Source organism: Schistocerca americana, chromosome 1 (assembly GCF_021461395.2).
Source record: "Schistocerca americana isolate TAMUIC-IGC-003095 chromosome 1, iqSchAmer2.1, whole genome shotgun sequence".
Taxonomy (NCBI): domain Eukaryota; kingdom Metazoa; phylum Arthropoda; class Insecta; order Orthoptera; family Acrididae; genus Schistocerca; species Schistocerca americana.
In genome coordinates this window covers 556,954,527-556,973,595 of record NC_060119.1, presented here as the reverse complement: position 1 = coordinate 556,973,595, position 19,069 = coordinate 556,954,527, and the positions used below count along the sequence as shown (strand labels likewise).

Here is a 19,069-nt window from a genome sequence, read left to right as displayed (position 1 = left end):
ATTTCTTACTTTAAACATTTTTCAAATGCATCATCTACATTCTTGCTAGTTTTATCCTTCACTGGTGTAGCCTAAGCACATTTTGAAAACACATGAATAACACGTAATAAATTTTTATATCCTTTATTTATTTTGATATTTCTTTCAACTTGCCAGAATCTGTTTCTGCTAGATCAGCTTGCCATACTTGCCTTTATCATCATTTGATTCTAATGTCAGTTCACCAAATATGAGTAATTCACCTGAAACAGGTACAGTTTTAACAGATTGATTACGAAATATACAAATTTTATCCTTCATTTTAATTTCAAATGATGGATTATTGAGCTGTGTTTGTTACAAAATTTTCAGTTCAACAACGCTATATCTCTTTATTTCTATTTTAAAATCTATAGGTGATGGATCACTATCAATATTGGCTACAAAATGAATAGTTTTCTCGATTTTTACATCATTCTAAAATGTACATATCAATATTTTATCACCAGTGATAAAATTAAATTTTAATTTATGTCTGTCACACATTCTTTTTTGAAGATCACTTAGATGACTTAGGTATGGTGGCAAATCTTCCTTTGAGAAATAATCTGTAAAAGCTTTTTTAATCTCATTTCTTGTAAAGCAATTTGTTGAATTAAACAGTGCATTGTTGTTTCATTGTGTAAGAAAACTTGTGGATTGAGGTTTTGCAACATATTCTTTTTCTTAGTATTTTTTAGTAACTGCATCATAACTACTTATTGGATCTTTTAAATCTACTAAGCTCCTATCTTTAATATTAATATAACCTATAGTTTCTTTTAAAATGTTATGTAATTCTTTATGAAAATATGTGATTAAATTTTCGATTTTTGAATCAGTTCTTGCTTCTAATTCATTCCAGCTTATTTTCCATTATTTATACCATCTTTTGGCTACAACGTATTTCCAAAAATGTCCATTTATTAAATTAAAAGTATCATTAAACCAATAAATATCTGAAAACAGTTTTAAAATGGATAGACACAAATGACTTCTTATTATTTCATTAAAATGTTATATTCGTTGTCCATCATAGAACATATGATTTGAATCAAGACATCTAACCAGGTCTTCAGGAATAATTCCTCCAACTGACTTAAAAACAATTTTTTATCATTATTCTTACAATAGCATATCCCGTGAGTGCCAAAATGATCAGATGTATCTAAATTTAGTATACCACATTCATTATTACTTGGTCTGTTAGGTAATTCAGCAATCATATATACTCCATAAAAGTGCTCAATTTTTATTTGTTTAACAAGTTTTTCTACATCAAAATTTCTTAATACACTAAGATACTTATTAATTATTTTTTGAACTTTTTTAGTGCAGTTCCTTTCTTCTCCATTGCTAGATTTTTTTTTCTTTTTTTGTTCTTCTAACTCTTCATGATTCTTTTTGTTTGTTACAAACTGCTTTTTCAATACCAGCTATTCCACCTGCTAATGAACCAACTGCTCCAAGAGCAGTTAAATATGAAAATGCAGCCAATAGTACTGGAAGAAATGCCCTTATTGTGTTGCTAACCCTTTATCTTCTTCGTTTTTTGTTAGCTCTCGTTTTTTGTACATCAATGAAAAAATTATGGAAGCCGCGTTGTCGATCATTAATGAGATTAATTTTAATTGGTTTAGATTTAGTTTTTCCACTAGTTAACAATGCACAATCAATTATGAAGTTATTCATTTATACGGGGTGTTACAAAAAGGTACGGCCAAACTTTCAGGAAACATTCCTCACACACAAAGAAAGAAAATATGTTATGTGGACATGTGTCCGAAAACGCTTGCTTTCCATGTTAGAGCTCATTTTATTACTTCTCTTCAATTCACATGAATCATGGAATGGCAACACAAGGCAAGAGAACGTAACAGCGTGACTTCAAACGCTTTGTTACAGGAAATGTTCAAAATGAACTCCGTTAGCGAGGATACGTGCATCCACCCTCCGTCGTATGGAATCCCTGATGCGCTGATGCAGCCCTGGAGAATGGCGCATTGTATCACAGCCGTCCACAATACAAGCACGAAGAGTCTCTACATTTGGTACCGGGGTTGCGTAGAAAAGAGCTTTCAAATGCCCCCATAAATGAAAGTCAAGAGGGTTGAGGTCAGGAGGGCGTGGAGGCCATGGAATTGGTCCACCTCTACCGATCCATCGGTCACCGAATCTGTTGTTGACAAAAGTATGAATACTTAGACTGAAACGTGCAGGAGCTCCATCGTGCATGTACCAAATGTTGTGTCGTACTTGTAAAGGCACATGTTCTAGCAGCACAGGTAGAGTATCCCGTATGAAATCATGATAACGTGCTCCATTGAGCGTAGGTGGAAGAACATGGGGCCCAATCAAGACATCACCAACAATGCCTGCCCAAACGTTCACAGAAAATCTGTGTTGATGACGTGATTGCACAATTGCATGCGGATTCTCGTCAGCCCACACATTTTGATTGTGAAAATTTACAAGTTGATCACGTTGGAATGAAGCCTCTTCCGTAAAGAGAACATTTGCACTGAAATGAAGATTGACACATTGTTGTATGAACCATTGGCAGAAGTGTACCTGTGGAGGCCAATCAGCTGCTGATAGTGCCTGCACACGCTGTACATGGTACGGAAACAACTGGTTCTCTCGTAGCACTCTCCATACAGTGACGTGGTCAACGTTACCTTGTACAGCAGCAATTTCTCTGACGCTTTCGCGAGTCATAGGGTGGAATGTTCCGTGCTTCCTAAGACGCCGACCAATTGCTTCGAACGTCTTCCTGTCGGGAAACCTTTGTTCTGGAAATCTGTCTCGATACAAACGTACCGCGCCACGGCTATCGCCTCGTGCTAATCCATACATCAAATGGGCTTCTGCCAACTCCGCATTTGTAAACATTGCTCTGACTGCAAAACCACGTTCGTGATGAACACTAACTTGTTGATGCTACGTACTGATGTGCTTGATGCTAGTACTGTAGAGCAATGAGTCGCATGTCAACACAAGCACGGAAGTCAACATTACCTTCCTTCAATTGGGCCAACTGGCGGTGAATCGAGGAAGTACAGTACATACTGACGAAACGAAAATGAGCTCTAACATGGAAATTAAGCGTTTCCGGTCACATGTCCACATTACATCTTTTCTTTATTTGTGTGTGAGGAATGTTTCCTGAAAGTTTGGCCGTACCTTTTTGTAACACCCAGTATAGATAAAAAATGTATAAAATGAATATTGAAATTTTTATACACCCCACTTGTTTTCATCAAGTTAAATGCCTGTACCTTTTTTTTTCCATACATTATTCCTCTGACTACTACGGCTGATAATTTTTCGACTAAAGCATCAGATTTATGCATTCTTCCTGTTGCATCTAACTGAAGATCTTTATCTGCTTAACGTCTTTTTTTCTGAATCTTTATTATCTCTATAGGCAATGTGATGTTTTTTTAAAAATTCATCTAGTGCATTTATTCCTGGCTTAACTTTCATCTACCTTGGTTCATGGACCACATGGAGGAAGGTGCATTTCGAATGAAAGTTTGTTAATCAAAGTGTTTACTTCACATTTACCATATTTATCACTTTTCTAAAATTTGTGAGGAATGTTGTTGAGAAATCTAATCAAATAGAAAATCTCTTTTGGATTGCTGATTACAAAAACATTAAATTTATTTGTCAACATTTGTGTTATGCCAACTTTTCCATTATGATAATTTTTATTTTCAGTCAGTTTTTCTCCATGGATTGCTGCTAATCTGTTAATTATTTCCTTCATGTTATTCATTCAAATATATTCCCTTGGTTTTTCTGTACATTTCTTTATTAAACATTCACCAAATTTTCATCTGAAGAATCTGAATATGTTAATTTTGGGTAAGTGGTATCAATAATTTCATTTGCAGAATAATCTGATAAATCATCTGTATTTTGTTGTGATAGTCTTGGTCTTGGGAAACAGATATCAACGGTCTATTTGTATCAATTTACTGTAATTTTTACCTCTTCTCAATTTTATTTTATTTGGATTATTATCATAATTTAATGCTGCTGAATAAAATAATATATGCACATAATTTGATAAATAAACTGAATCAAATTTAATGACCATACCATTTATAGTATCTGTTTTTTAGTTAAAAGGTTCATAAGTCTATCTTTACCTTCATATTTCTTTCCATCGATTGTTAACTTACCTCCATCAAATTTCACTGCTAATTCACCAACACATTTATTTGTGAAGACAGTTTCAATCCAAAAACGGTGTCTTCACCAAGGTTGATATACTTTAAAGGTCTTTCACTTATATTTATTTTTCTAGCATCATATTTCTTTTTTTTTCCTAACAGAGCCCTGAGCTTGATAAATATTTTTTATATGTTTAACCACTTCATGCTTCTTCAATGCATCTTAAAATCCTGATTCACTTAGCATGCAATAACATTGTGGTCTTTGGTACCCTTTAATTGGGGGTAAATCTTTAAATTCTTGTAAATGATGGTGAGTATAAGGACCCATATATTTTTTTACTTCTTTGTTTCTTTCAATAACTTTCAAAACATTATCACCTAAACCTTTCATTCTTTGTTTAACATGTTCGATTGTATTAATAATAGAGTGGTCTTCTTTTTTACACTTGTCATATTCCATTTGTGGTTGCTTCTTTAATTTTTAAATTTTTCTCCTAAATCTCCCTTTTTATTTCTATTTTGCTTAGCTATTTTAACAACCTCTGTGTCGTACAATACAAACATTTGTTAAAGATAAAAAATTTTAAAGATTTATATTTTATAGTTGTGTTTAACATGTTTAACTTTTGTATTTACATTGACATTTACAGTAATGTTTATGAAGATGTAAAAAATCTTGTATTTGATATCTGTACCTACCTTCACTTTGCTTCCTTGTCATGTCTACTGTAAAAAGAACCAAACTGATCCTTTTTCCAACATATACTACAAATCTTCTTAAAATCATCAGATTTTAAATCACCAGCAACAAACTCATGATAAATGTAGTTTGAGTTTGTCTAAAACTATTTAAAAAATTTAAAGTATCTCTTACTAATTGTTTTCGTTTTTTTAATATATTTGACCTAATAAAAACAATCTGTTCCTATATGTCTACCTCTGGTAAAATATTCTCTTACCAATCCTCATTTTTGAGAGTGAAATCGGCGAATACTACAAACAAATTAGCTTGTCACTGATACAGGGCACAATTTCATCGTTATTTTGAATAAAAGAAGCAATTTTTTCGTTATTTTTATCTTTCGAATTTGCACTTTTCATAATCCTGAGTATGATTTTATTCCAATTTAACTGTCCTGGAGCCAAAATATAAGTGTCATTCATTAGTGTTATTTTTCCACATTCAATTTTTCTATGATTACACACTGAATAGAATTCATTGATAGCTTACCATGTTTATGTTTTTATTTCCTCTCTGGAACAACTGAGAGAAAATCTGGAATACATTTCACATAAATTTCCTCAGCATGTTATAGTCTTAGGTGGAGATTTCAATTTACCAGATATAGACTGGGACACTCAGATATTTAGGACAGGTGGTAGAGACAGAGCATCGAGTGACATTATACTGAGTGCACTATCCGAAAATTACCTCGAGCAATTAAACGGAGAACTGACTCGTGGGGATAACATCTTGGACCTACTGATAACAAACAGACCCGAACTTTTCGACTCTGTAAGCGCAGAACAGGGAATCAGTTATCATAAGGCCGTTGCAGCATCCCTGAATATGGAAGTAAATAGGAATATAAAAAAAGGGAGCAAGGTTTATATATTTAGCAAGAGTAACAGGACGCAGATTTCAGACTACCTAACAGATCAAAACGAAAATTTCTCTTCCGACACTGACAATGTTGAGTGTTTATGGAAAAAGTTCAAGGCAATCGTAAATTAATTAGTTCATGAGACCCAGAAAATATTAGATATAGGCTCACAGGTAGATGCCATTTGCCTTGACTTCCGGAAGGCGTTCGATACATTTCCGCACTGTCGCCTGATAAACAAAGTAAGAGCTGTGTGGCTAGATTGAAGAGTTTTTAGCAAACAGAACACAGCATGTTGTTCCCAATGGAGAGACGTTTACAGACGTTAAAGTAACCTCTGGCGTGCCACAGGGGAATGCTATGGGACCATTGCTTTTCACAATATATTTAAATGACCTAGTAGATAGTGTCGGAAGTTCCATGCGGCTTTTTGCGGATGATGCTGTAGTATACAGAGAAGTTGCAGCATTAGAAAATTGCAGCGAAATGCGGGAAGATCTGCAGCGGATAGGCACTTGGTCCAGGGGGTGGCAACTGATTCTTAACGTAGACAAATGTAATGTATTGCGAATACATAGAAAGAAGGATCCTTTATTGTATGATTATATGATAGTGGAACAAATACTGGCAGCAGTTACTTCTCTAAAATATCTGGAAGTATGTGTACAGAACGATTTGAAATGGAATGATCATATAAAATTAATTGTTGGTAAGGCGGGTGCCAGGTTGTGATTCATTGAGATTCCTTAGAAAATGTAGTCCATCAACAAAGGAGGTGGCTTACAAAACAGTCGTTCGACCTATAGCTGAGTATTGCTCATCAGTGTGGGATCCATACCAGGTCGGGTTGACAGAGGAGACAGAGAAGATCCAAAGAAGTGCGGCGCGTTTCGTCACAGGGTTATTTGGTAAGCGTGATAGCGTTACGGAGATGTTTAGCAAACTCAGATGGCAGAGTCTGCGAGAGAGGCGCTCTGCATCACGGTGTAGCTTGCTGTTCAGGTTTCGAGAGGGTGCGTTTCTGGATGAGGTATCGAATATATTGCTTCCCCCTACTTATACTTCCCAAGGAGATCACGAATGTAAAATTAGAGAGATTCGCGCGTGCACGGAGACTTTCCGGCAGTCGTTCTTTCCGTGAACCATACGCGACTGGAACAGGAATGGGAGGTAATAACAGTGGCACGTAAAGTGCTCTCCACGACACACCGTTGGGTGGCATACAGAGTATAAATGTAGATGTAGATGTAGAATTTCTCGTTCCCAGAATGTCATTTTATTATATAATTTTTATTAGTGTTAAATGAGTCATCTTTTTCAACTGAGTGGTAATTCATCTGTTCTCAAAACAAGATTGACTGTGCCTGTAGAAGACAGTTATACACCAAAGCACAAAAAAAACTGGTATATACAGAGACATGTAAACGGGCTGAACACGGCACTGCAGCCCACAACACCTACATAAGACAACAAGTGTCTGGCACAATTGTTACATCAGTTATTGTGGCTACAGTGGCAGGTTATCAAGATTTAAGTGAGTTTGAAAATGGTGTTATAGTTGGCACATGAGAAATGGGATACAGTATCTCCAAGGTAGCGATGAAGAAGGGATCTTCTCGTATGACCATTTCACGAGTGTACTGTGAACATCAGGAATCTGGTAAAACATCAAATCTCTGACACTGCTGTGACCAGGAAAAGATCCCGGAAGAATGGGACCAACGACAACTCAAGAGAATCATTTAACATGAGAGAAGTGCAACCATTCCGCCAGTTGCTGCAGGTTTCAATGCTGGGCCATCGAAAGTGTCAGCATATGAACCATTCAATGAAACATCATGGATATGGGCTTTCAGAGCTGAAGGCCCACTCTTGTACCCTAAATGACCGCATGACACAGAGCTTCATGCCTCACCTGGTCCCATTAACACCAACATTGGACTGTTAATGAGTGGAAACATATTTCCGGTTCAGATGAGTCTTGTTTCAAATTGTATCGAGTGGGTGGGTGAATACAGGTATCGAGACAACCTCACAGATCCACATACCCCGCATGTCAGCATGGGACTGTTCAAACTGGTGGAGGTTCTTTAATGGTGTGATGCATGTGCAGTTGGAGTGATATGGAACCCTTGATACATCAAGATACGAATCTGATAGGTGACTCGTACATAAGCATCCTGTCTGATCGCCTGCATCCATTTATGTTAACAGTGCAGTCCGACGGATTTCGGAAATGCCAGCAAGACAATGCAACAACCCACACGTCCAAAATATCTACAGAGTGGCTCCAGGAACACTCTTCTGAGTTTAAACACTTCTGCTGGCCAGCAAACTCCCCAGACATGAACACTATTGAGAATATCTGGGATGCCTTGCAACATGCTGTTCAAATGGCTCTGAGCACTATGGGACTTAACTGCTTAAGTCATCAGCACCCCTAGAACTTAGAACTACTTAAACCTAACTAACCGAAGGACATCACACACATCCATGCCAGAGGCAGGATTCGAACCTGCGACCGTAGCGGTCGAGCGGTTCTAGACTGTAGTGCCTAGAACCGCTCGGCCACCACGGTCGGCAACATGCTGTTTGGAAGAGATCTCCACCCCCTTGTGCTATTATGGAATCATGGACAGCACTGCCGGATTCATGGTGTCAGTTCTCTGTAGCAGTGCTTCAGGCATTAGTTGAGTCTATGCCACATCATGTTGCAGCACGTCTGCGTACTCGTGGGGGATCTACACAGTATTATGCAGGTGTATGAGTGTCTTTGGCTCTTCACTGTAGTAATATTGCAATATTGCGCTAGTTGGTTTTATATATACTCTAACTCCAAATATTACACAAAAAATAATTAATTGTATTCTGATGGAGGAACGATGTATATTCTTGTTAGTCAATACAGCTTGAAAAGTTTGAAACAATTTACTAATGCAAGAAAGTCTAATGTACGCATTAAAGTAGATGAAATTTTAAATAGAGTTATATTGAGAGCAATGTTAAATTATATGTGGATACAGAAATAATACTGGAAGTGTGCTTGGATTTAGGAGTCAGACTATTGAAGCTAGTAAAAAAACTGTTGCTAACAACGTTCCTAAAATTATTCCATTTGAGTTAATTGATAAAAATTTCAATTTTGTTGATGGAATTTTTGTGAAGCATACCAGTCATTTTCATTGAGAAGCTATCATTGCTTAATTCAAGCCTAATACTGAATTTGGTGCACCGCTAATTCATGAGCCACATTATCCTGTATATATACAAATTATTGATACTATACAGGATTTAGAAATAACTATTACTGATGAAAATGATTATTTTATTGTCTTCAACAGTCCTTGTGTGACAATTGTTTTAAAATGTGTTAATTAAAGTTTAGCCTTATTAAATGAATAAGATTGACAGCCACCAGTTTTACTCATCCCCTGTGAATGAGAAGACTAAATATAATCTAAATCTTCCATAGAGGATACAGAAATTGGGGAGGGTTGGATTCAACCTAATGATGCTCAACTGTATATGAGCTTTATATTACTGGAACTGATGGTTCAGTTTATGCAACATATGATAGAATATCCAATAAACATTTAATCGATAACTATGTGGTGTAGCTGAAGAAAGGAAACATTTTTTTGTGTAGAACAGAGCATCCTGTTATTTCTTCATCTGTCCTTATGAGACTGACTGCATCTCTAGCCAGCGAGTTAACCATGGAGGGTCATGCCCTTAATAATGGGAAGACAAAAAGTAAGAAAAACGAAGTACTTCATCCTTTAGAAATATTTGGTAGGTTTTTCAAAGATTATAAAGAAATTATATGGGAACGAGATTCAGCTGTTATTTTTACTTGGAGTTCTGGTACAAACATTGGTATTTTTCGATGGCCTGCCCATAATTAATCTGGAATTGAAGATGTGACTACACATCATAACGAAGGCAAAATTGTAAATAGTGTTCATGAGTTTGCCACCGGATCATGTTGTGCAAATTCCACAATATTTCCTCGGAGCAACTGTCCGACATCTTCAGGTAGTTCAGTCTTGCTGGTGGCTTGTCATTTGCATGTGACAGATGAAAGACGTGATTTTATTTCATTATGTTGTGCAATAATGTTTATTATGCTGAAATATTTTATTACCTTGAGTTAAAGTAAACATGATGTTTTAATAAATAAAAGATTACAACTAAATATAAGGCCAGTGTTTAATTGGTAACAACATAGAACTCTTATCTAGAGCTCATCAGTTCAGAAAATGATCCTGGAGTAGACAACTACATAGTTTCGACATTGATGAGAACAATGTGATGTAAGCTAAGTAATTCTGAAATACTCAGCTTTCTCATAAAGTCGGAGTTTGTTGCGCTAACCTTGCATAAGGAATGATGGCCCATGCTAATTCCAGTTGAGATTAGCAAGTGTCCTTTCAACCTTCAGTGCTCACCACAGAGATAAAATAACATCTTTGTCCCCTTCTCTTATGAATTTACATCTATGCATCTCATCATTTGTAGTCGTCTTATTTCACACAATACTTGTGATCAGCACATCATTTTAGCAATTAATCTGTCTGTCAGCAAAACGTTCATGGTAGAATTGCTGAATATTCCAGGTTTCATCAAAATACCAAAAGTTTAGTACGAAAACCAAGGAAAGATTAGTGCTAAAATGTCTGTCAATATCAGGGTTACTAAAGATGAAAAAACAGGAAGGGGAGGAGTAATTGTTTGTGGTGCAATTGAAGGAATCATAAAGGTAGGAAGCCTCCTGAAACTATCAGAATAGCAATCCAGAAGAACAATGCGAAATGAAAATCAAGATCACAGCAGTGATTTAGATCCTGTTCCTACTCAATATGAGTAATCACTGCACCATTCCCCTCTGTAAGGATTCTCATCTTCATAAAAACTAAGTGACATTGATTTAATCCAATACTTTCAAATAAGTTATCATAAAACTTATAGCGTAAAAAAACAGAAAGAAACATTTATTGAAAAATGATCATTTTACATATTTGGTAATATAAAAGTAGCCTCTTTAGAACCCAGTCTTAAATAAAAATAAATAACAACAAACATAGTGATTCATTACTCTAACAGATACAAAGATCTGACATCTGGTTGTTCAAGAAATGAACATACATAAAAACTTAGTTTAAAAATCACAAATATCACATAAATTTATTTCAATAAATTAATGATTAATTGTTCCATAGCTATGAACAGTGACAAGTACAAAGTGTTGCCTCTTAGTATCAACTTAATATTCATGACATATCTAGTACAAAGTACAGCTACAAAATAACCTATCTGCATTTATTTCCTGAGAATTGGCAAAAATGTCAAATGATATGACTGTCAGTTGTGATGTTTATCTATAATACTTTTCCATCATTATTTTAGTTTCACAGTGCAGTCGATTGTGCAGTCTTTGGAAGACAGGCATTTATATATAGAGTATATGCATTACAAATGTGGAACCCACATGCACATACTATTTTTGCAACTTATCTTGATCACTGAGATTCCCACTTATTAAGTTGTATAAGCTATAAGGCCTCAAAAAAAAAAGCTTCAGAACATTAGTGTTTTGTGTCCAGCCACTGCCAATCTTACATGTCTAATAGTAGCAGTACTGCGTTTGTAGCATCGTAGGTGGATGAAATGTATGTTGTGCTATGCTGTCAGTTTGTTTGTTTCAAAATGAGAGATGAAGCAATTTCAGGTCCACGTGGGCACCACTTACAACTCTTTTGAGAAGAGGGTTATAGTAATTAGTGAAACATAGGTTAACTTCTGTTTTTGTAGGTGCTTGGCACAAAGTACAAATTGACAGTTTATGTGCTGGGTGCAGATTACATTCTCTGGTTACCTTAGCTCCTTTGAAAGAAATCAATAAAAATGCAACAAACACCTAAATAATCAGTTCTATGGGCTCTTCTGACGCAAATCAAGGCAATGTTTAAAATTTAGAGCAACACCTTTTGTTACATATATTGCTTAGATGATGGATCCTTATACTCTTTCATGCTGAAAAAGTTTGCACTAACAAGAAAAAGTTATGATTAGATATCTGTACAATTTTCTTTTAAATACTGCATTAAATGTCATATATAGTATGCATGTTCCTGTAAACTGAGTCTGATTGATGGGATGAAAAAAATTCAAAAATATTTCGCTATGACTCAAAGTGTCAAATTTAGTAAGGGAAATGTAGTATAGAGGTGTGCAGAACAATTACATGAAAATCGTGGGAAGAAAGGTAACTCGCTTTTGTTATCAATTTATGGAACACTGAGTTGGAGATTTGTGTGAAAACCCTAGAAATGTACCTCTTCTTCTATTTGCTTACAATCACATGATGTAAAAATGCAGCCCAGCAAACAAACGCCATAGTACTCCAACAACAAAAATTACAAAGGTGATACAGAAACTGGAAGATGCACTTGCAGAGCTAAAGGCCTTTCAAAGGCACTTGCTAGAATCCTAAGAGGAGAAGGCATGGCTGTTACCAGGGCTTATCACAAAAGAAGTCCACTACAGAGATATTATCTGTAATTAGATTAGATTAGATTTACTTTCATTCCAATTGATCCGTAGTGAGGAGGTCCTCCTGGATGTGGAACATGTCAGAAATGTGGAATGAATCCATAAATACATTTTTAAATGATGTGCATGGTTACACCCATCCTCACTTTGCAGTAAACAAAATGGTTATGATCTAAAAAACTCTTCTGAAATGCTGATGAGTAGCTGTTTCATCACTTCAGAGAAGTTCTGCGGGAATGAAAGTTAGTGTAAAGGGCTGCACTTGTGGCTCACTACTAAGTTAAAAACTTATTTCTGTAGGTGCAGTCTAGTATGTCAGCATGATTAAAGGCCTTGGCCTTTATTACATGAAAACAATCTGGCATTTTTCGTTTCTTAAAACTGAATTAAATATGCCTCACAACTACAGTACAAAAATTGTATTCTTTTCCCAAATTATTACGATTTCTGTACCAACATATGCTGCTTATTACCTAAGAAGATGAAAATGTGGACATTTTTAATTGACATAGAGCTGTTAGGTAAATCACAAGATTTCCTTTGGTGACAAATTTTCATATGAAAGTAATATAATAAATTTCTTGTGATAGTGAATCACTGTTTCCATGGGCCAAGATCTAGCTTTGGAATTGCTGGACTATCACATGGTTTCAGTGGGTTCCTGCAAAAATACAAACATCATGATAATACAAAGTTACACACTAAAACTGGGTGAGTAACATGAAAAACAACATAAAATACTGCAAATATAAAGAATACTGCTAACTTTACAGATAATTAAGTTACAGAAGACAGATAAAAGCAAAAGAACTGTTCAATCCTTTCAAAATATTTACCAATAACTCAAAAAACTTCAAATTTCTCTAAAAAGAGGGCCAGGGGGTACAAAACAACAGGAAGGGAGCCCCAAGAATTAAAACAGTCACATTATTGGAATACGAAGTGATACACCACTACAACAAAGAGAGGGCTATTAAACAGATAGAATTCTACATTATTCAGAGAAATACAACTTACTTATCAGAAACAAGGCGGAAAGCATCAGGTTGAACCATAGTGATATTGTCACCATTGTCACATAACATCCGAGAAAGTGATGCTTTTCGTATCTGCTTCAATTGGGCTGCAACATACAGACAATTACGTAAGCTCATGTTGCTCAGAAACAAATTTACAAAAGAATACATTGTGAGATAATCCACAGCTCAACCTGCTAGAGCATAGACAAGAGAAGGTTTTGTAGGCACTATTGTATAGGCATATCTTACTACAATCTTTCTAATGTATTTCAGTCTGTAATCCACTTTTCCCACATGCATACTTGATCACTTTTCATCCTTTGCCAGTTTATCCTATCCATAAACATTTCATTGGTTTGAGACTACTACAATTTAATTCATGCCTTTTTTCTTCAATATATACATATTACTCGAGTTTACTTGTGCTCAATAAAATATTATATTTCCTTATTTTCAAATGTTTGTGAGTGATTTCGGATTTTAGTCTCAGTTTATCACAATATTTCTTTCCTAACTGCAGCAATATTACATATAAAACAGTCAGGATAAGGAGATGCAGCAATGAATGCTAGCCTCTTAATGGAAACATTAGTAACTGTAATTTACTCAGGCACTTACATGGATGTTTTGAGTGCTTCCAACGTGTGCTGATAGGGCTACCAAATTTTCACCAAAATAATTGAATACCAGATATTCAGTGACAAACTGAACAGCTTGTAATGGGGGAAACTGCAGGATATGCTTAGCACATTTCCTTCATACACGATTAAATCATCCTGCACTTGTGAATTCAGTGTTAGAGAGCCCTATTTTATTGAACCTATTTCAGAGTGGTTAAGGAAGTACACTAGGTGTTTCTTTCACGATTCTTTTACGGTTTTGGGTGGGAGAGAGCGAGGCTTTAAGTTTTTGTGGTGGCCCTAACTCATTCCTGGACCGATTCCTTAAATAGACCATGTTTGCTTCGTTTCCTGATCCAGCATGTACTCCAACATCACTGACGTAAGTGTCAATGAGGTGCTGAACTCCAGTTTCTTCCTCACTGTTGATACACATTTTTCACATACATGAGCTTTAAAGCAGTATCTCCTGATGTCAACACCTCGTATCAGACCTTGTAAACGCAACACACAACACTGAGTTATCTTCTGTATAAGGCAATTGTCACTCTGGAATAAGAGCTGGGAGGGAGACATGAGTCTCCCTTCCAGCTTATCACTGATCCATGAGAATTGTCCAGGCTATGCACACTGTTTTCAAATTCATTACTTTAATACCCTAAGTTTGAAAATCACATGAGCTCCAGTCTATCTACCTGTACATATTGTTGTTAGTCATAGTTACAATATTATTTTTTATTTGGTAATGGAAAGTCCTTAGTGAAATATAAATTTTAGAAGTAGTGTAAGCAAAAATTAGATAAGTGTTGAGGTGTGGATTCATTGACAGGGACATAAACACCACTGAATACCTTTTCAGTTTTCGGATGAATCCTAATTCAGAGCTATAAGGTACACATAAATACATATGCACAGCTACATTGTCCAGCTACCTACATTGTGCATTCACAGCAGCTCACGTTTGAAACAGTTCAGTTTCTTTTCCTGCAGGTGTGTGAAACATCTAGTGTAATACATTCGTGAGACAGAGCTTGAAATTGGAGTCCCCTGCCCACCTGAACTATTGATTGGGGTAACAGATTGATCTGATATGAAACTTCCTGGCAGATTAAAACTGTGTGCCAGACTGACACTCGAAGTTGGCACCTTAGCCTTTTACAGGCAAGTGCCCCACCGACCGAGTTATCCAATCACGACTCACGAGCTGTTCCCGCAGCTTCAATTCCACCAGTACCTCGTGTCCTACCTTCCAAACTTAAAAGAAGCTCTCCTGCGAACCATGCAGAACTAACACTCTGGGAAGAAAGGATATTGCAGAGCTCAGGGCCCGAGATCGAGTGAAAATTCCATTCAAGAAACATGCCCCGGGCTGTGGCTACGCCATGTCTCCGCAATATCCTTTGTCCCAGGACTGTTATTTCTGCTACGTTAGCAGAACTCCTGTGAAGTTTGGAAGGTAGGATATTCTTTGTTCCAGGATTGCCATTTCTGTTACGTTTGCAGAAGAGGTCCTGTGAAGTTTGGAAGGTGGGAGATGAGGTACTGCTGGAGTTGAAGGTGTAGTGACGGGTCGTGAGTTGTGCTTGTGTATCTGACTCCTTACAGCACTTGCCTGCCACAGGCAAAGCTCTCGAGTTCGAGTCTCGGTCCGACACACAGTTTTAATATGCAAGGTTGTTTCAGATTGATCTGTAGTAAAGGGCGAGGTCTACGTTTTGTTGGACGGCGATAATTTGGTGAAGTTGGTGAAACAAATGAAAGTGAATGCAAAATAAAGGTTGCAGTTTGGGACTAAGTGGAAGCATAGCATAACGTTTACGTTAGGGTCATCTTTAAATTCACTTTGTTCTATTTTATGCACTTTACGTCATGAAAACTAAAACTTCAAAGGAAATTCAACTGGATACGTCTCCGACGGGTATTTTGATGGATATTATACAGGGTGTTACAAAAAGGTACGGCCAAACTTTCAGGAAACATGCCTCACACACAAAGAAAGAAAATATGTTATGTGGACATGTGTCCGGAAACGCTTACTTTACATGTTAGAACTCATTTTATTACTTCTCTTCAAATCACATTAATCATGGAATGGAAACACACAGCAACAGAACGTACCAGCGTGACTTCAAACACTTTGTTACAGGAAATGTTCAAAATGTCCTCCGTTAGCGAGGATACGTGCATCCACCCTCCGTCGCATGGAATCCCTGATGCGCTGATGCAGCCCTGGAGAATGGCGTATTGTATCACAGTCGTCCACAATACGAGCACGAACAGTCTCTACATTTGGTACCGGGCTTGCGTAGACAAGAGCTTTCAAATGCCCCCATAAATGAAAGTCAAGAGGGTTGAGGTCAGGAGTGCGTGGAGGCCATGGAATTGGTCCGCCTCTACCAATCCATCGGTCACCGAATCTGTTGTTGAGAAGCGTACGAACACTTCGACTGAAATGTGCACGAGCTCCATCGTGCATGAACCACATGTTGTGTCGTACTTGTAAAGGCACATGTTCTAGCAGCACAGGTAGAGTATCCCGTATGAAATCATGATAACGTGCTCCATTGAGCGTAGGTGGAAGAACATGGGGCCCAATCAAGACATCACCAACAATGCCTGCCCAAACGTTCACAGAAAATCTGCGTTGATGACGTGATTGCACAATTGCGTGCGGATTCTCGTCAGCCCACACATGTTGATTGTGAAAATTTACCATTTGATCACACTGTAATGAAGCCTCATCCGTAAAGAGAACATTTGCACTGAAATGAGGATTGACACATTGTTGGGTGAACCATTCGCAGAAGTGTACCCGTGGAGGCCAATCAGCTGCTGATAGTGCCTGCACACGCTGTACATGGTACGGAAACAACTGGTTCTCCCGCAGCACTCTCCATACAGTGACGTGGTCAACGTTACCTTGTACAGCAGCAACTTTTCTGACGCTGACATTAGGGTTATCGTCAATTGCACGAAGAATTGCCTCGTCCATTGCAGCACCGAAGTCAACATTACCTTCCTTCAATTGGGCCAACTGGCGGTGAATCGAGGAAGTACAGTACATACTTACGAAACTAAAATGAGCTCTAACATGGAAATTAAGCGTTTCCGGACACATTTCCACATAACATCTTTTCTTTATTTGTGTGTGAGGAATGTTTCCTGAAAGTTTGGCCGTACCTTTTTGTAACACCCTGCATACATACGACCTACATAGACAACAAAAAAGACAAGGGGGGGGGGGCGGCAATAGGTTACTTTTATCCATTCATGATCGTGGAGACAGCAGAAAAGTTCTTTTTCTTCTAGAGATACTTCACTTTTAAACTAACTATGAAAGCCATTACGTATGAGAATATTTAAGTGTGTGACTATGCAGAAAATATTCATGGTAGAAGTATTTGTATTTTAAATATGTCAGTTTACAAATTTCGAACTAACCTAAATTTCGTAAAGGAGTATGAAAACTAAGAGTCTCTAAAACGTCAGGAATTCTAGGAATTAGAAGCTATGCTTAACACAGGATACTTCTCCGTTTGCTGCGGGAGGGACTGCACTTATGGATAGGCTTGTGGCCTGCCAGTTAACATTCCAGCCAGCTAAAAGCGCCCATTTACAATCTTACTTTACCTCCTCTTGACAACATATCCGTTTTCTTGAATCTACTAGCAAGAACTGGCAAATCACAGGAAGGTAATTAAAGGAAGACAGGGGGGGAAGCATCGTATACTAAGAAAAACGAAAGACAGACTGATATCCTGAACACAGGTGAACTTCAATTTTATATACTGTCAATTATGGTGTTGTCAAAATTGTGAGAGTTTGTTGCTACTATTAATATAGTGAATTAAATCCGTGGGACATGTACTTGTCAAATATAGTGTTGATGCTTCTCAAATGCTGTATCTCTGAAGTGTAAATTATAGTTGGCCGGTGTGGCCGTGCGGTTCTAGGCGCTACAGTCTGGAACCGAGCGACCGCTACGGCCGCAGGATCGAATCCTGCCTCGGGCATTGATGTTTGTGATGTCCTCAGGTTAGTTAGGTTTAATTAGTTCTAAGTTCGTGGCGACTGATGACCTCAGAAGTTAAGTCGATCAGAGCCATTTGTAAATTATAGGACGCTTGTTAAAACACTGTACTAATCGCTAAAGTGAAACTATTATTATTATTATTATTTTTTACAATCGTATTGACCAACTAGGATCACGTTAACAACTTCAGTTCCTCTTCTTCTTTTGTTGTTGTTTCCTATTTTTCCAGTATTCCCTCATTTGCTCCCCATGAAGTCTCTTCCTTTCTTCTGTCCATGTTGTTCCCGATTTTTTATTTCTTCTGCTTTGAAAGCCTTCCAAATTTAGTATTTTGTTTTTAAAACGGTTTCTTTCTGCTATTTCCGATTCTTTGGCTTTGTTTCTTTCAAGACATTTTCTTACTTCTGTAATCCACGCTATAGTCGATTTCTTCTTCCAGAAATATAGGAGCATTTGTTTTGTTAGTCTATTTCCATCTATTCGGTAGAGATGTCCAAAAAAGGTTAATTTCGTTTGGCCATTAGTTCAGATATTTTCTCTATATTTTTGTCGATCTCATCATTACTTCTTATTTTCCAACCATCTGCTGTTTTCATTGCACCCATTATTTTTTTAATAATCCTTCTTTCCAGTACCTCTAGTTTATCCATCTTATAGTTCATCGTTAGGCATTCAGATCCATATAAACACTCTGGTCTTACCACTGTGGTGTAGTGTTTTAGTTTTGTTTTTATAAATATACATTTACAACAAGAAATTATTATTATTATTATTATTAATATTGTATTAAAATACTGTATATATTCTATTATATTTAAACAAGTTATTATTATATATTTCTTTTCGCCATCTGTGGAGCATGTGCAACGATTACTTAGCACTGGCCATCTTGTTCTTCTCATCTTCAGAAAAATTCCACAACTTTTCACTTCGGGCCCGTCTTCTTTCTTGCGTCTCAAATTCATTCTTGTTGGGTATAAAGTTATGTTATTCATTTTCTACATGTAGACTATGTAGTTACAAGTGGGTCAATACTGAT

The 19,069-nt window shown here is 36.9% G+C and overlaps 1 protein-coding gene across 1 annotated transcript in view; it reads right to left on the bottom strand.

The window, feature by feature from the left end:
* Positions 1-12,461: 12,461 nt before the first annotated feature.
* LOC124576936 (peroxidase-like) overlaps positions 12,462-19,069 on the bottom strand; it is a 169,004-nt gene continuing 162,396 nt past the window's right edge. The window contains exons 12-13 of the mRNA XM_047131216.1: positions 13,376-13,481; positions 12,462-13,019 (exon numbers count right to left, since the gene is read on the bottom strand). Coding sequence (XP_046987172.1) covers positions 12,953-13,019; positions 13,376-13,481 — 173 coding nt within the window. The 3' untranslated portion in view covers positions 12,462-12,952. The remainder of the gene's footprint in view (positions 13,020-13,375; positions 13,482-19,069) is intronic.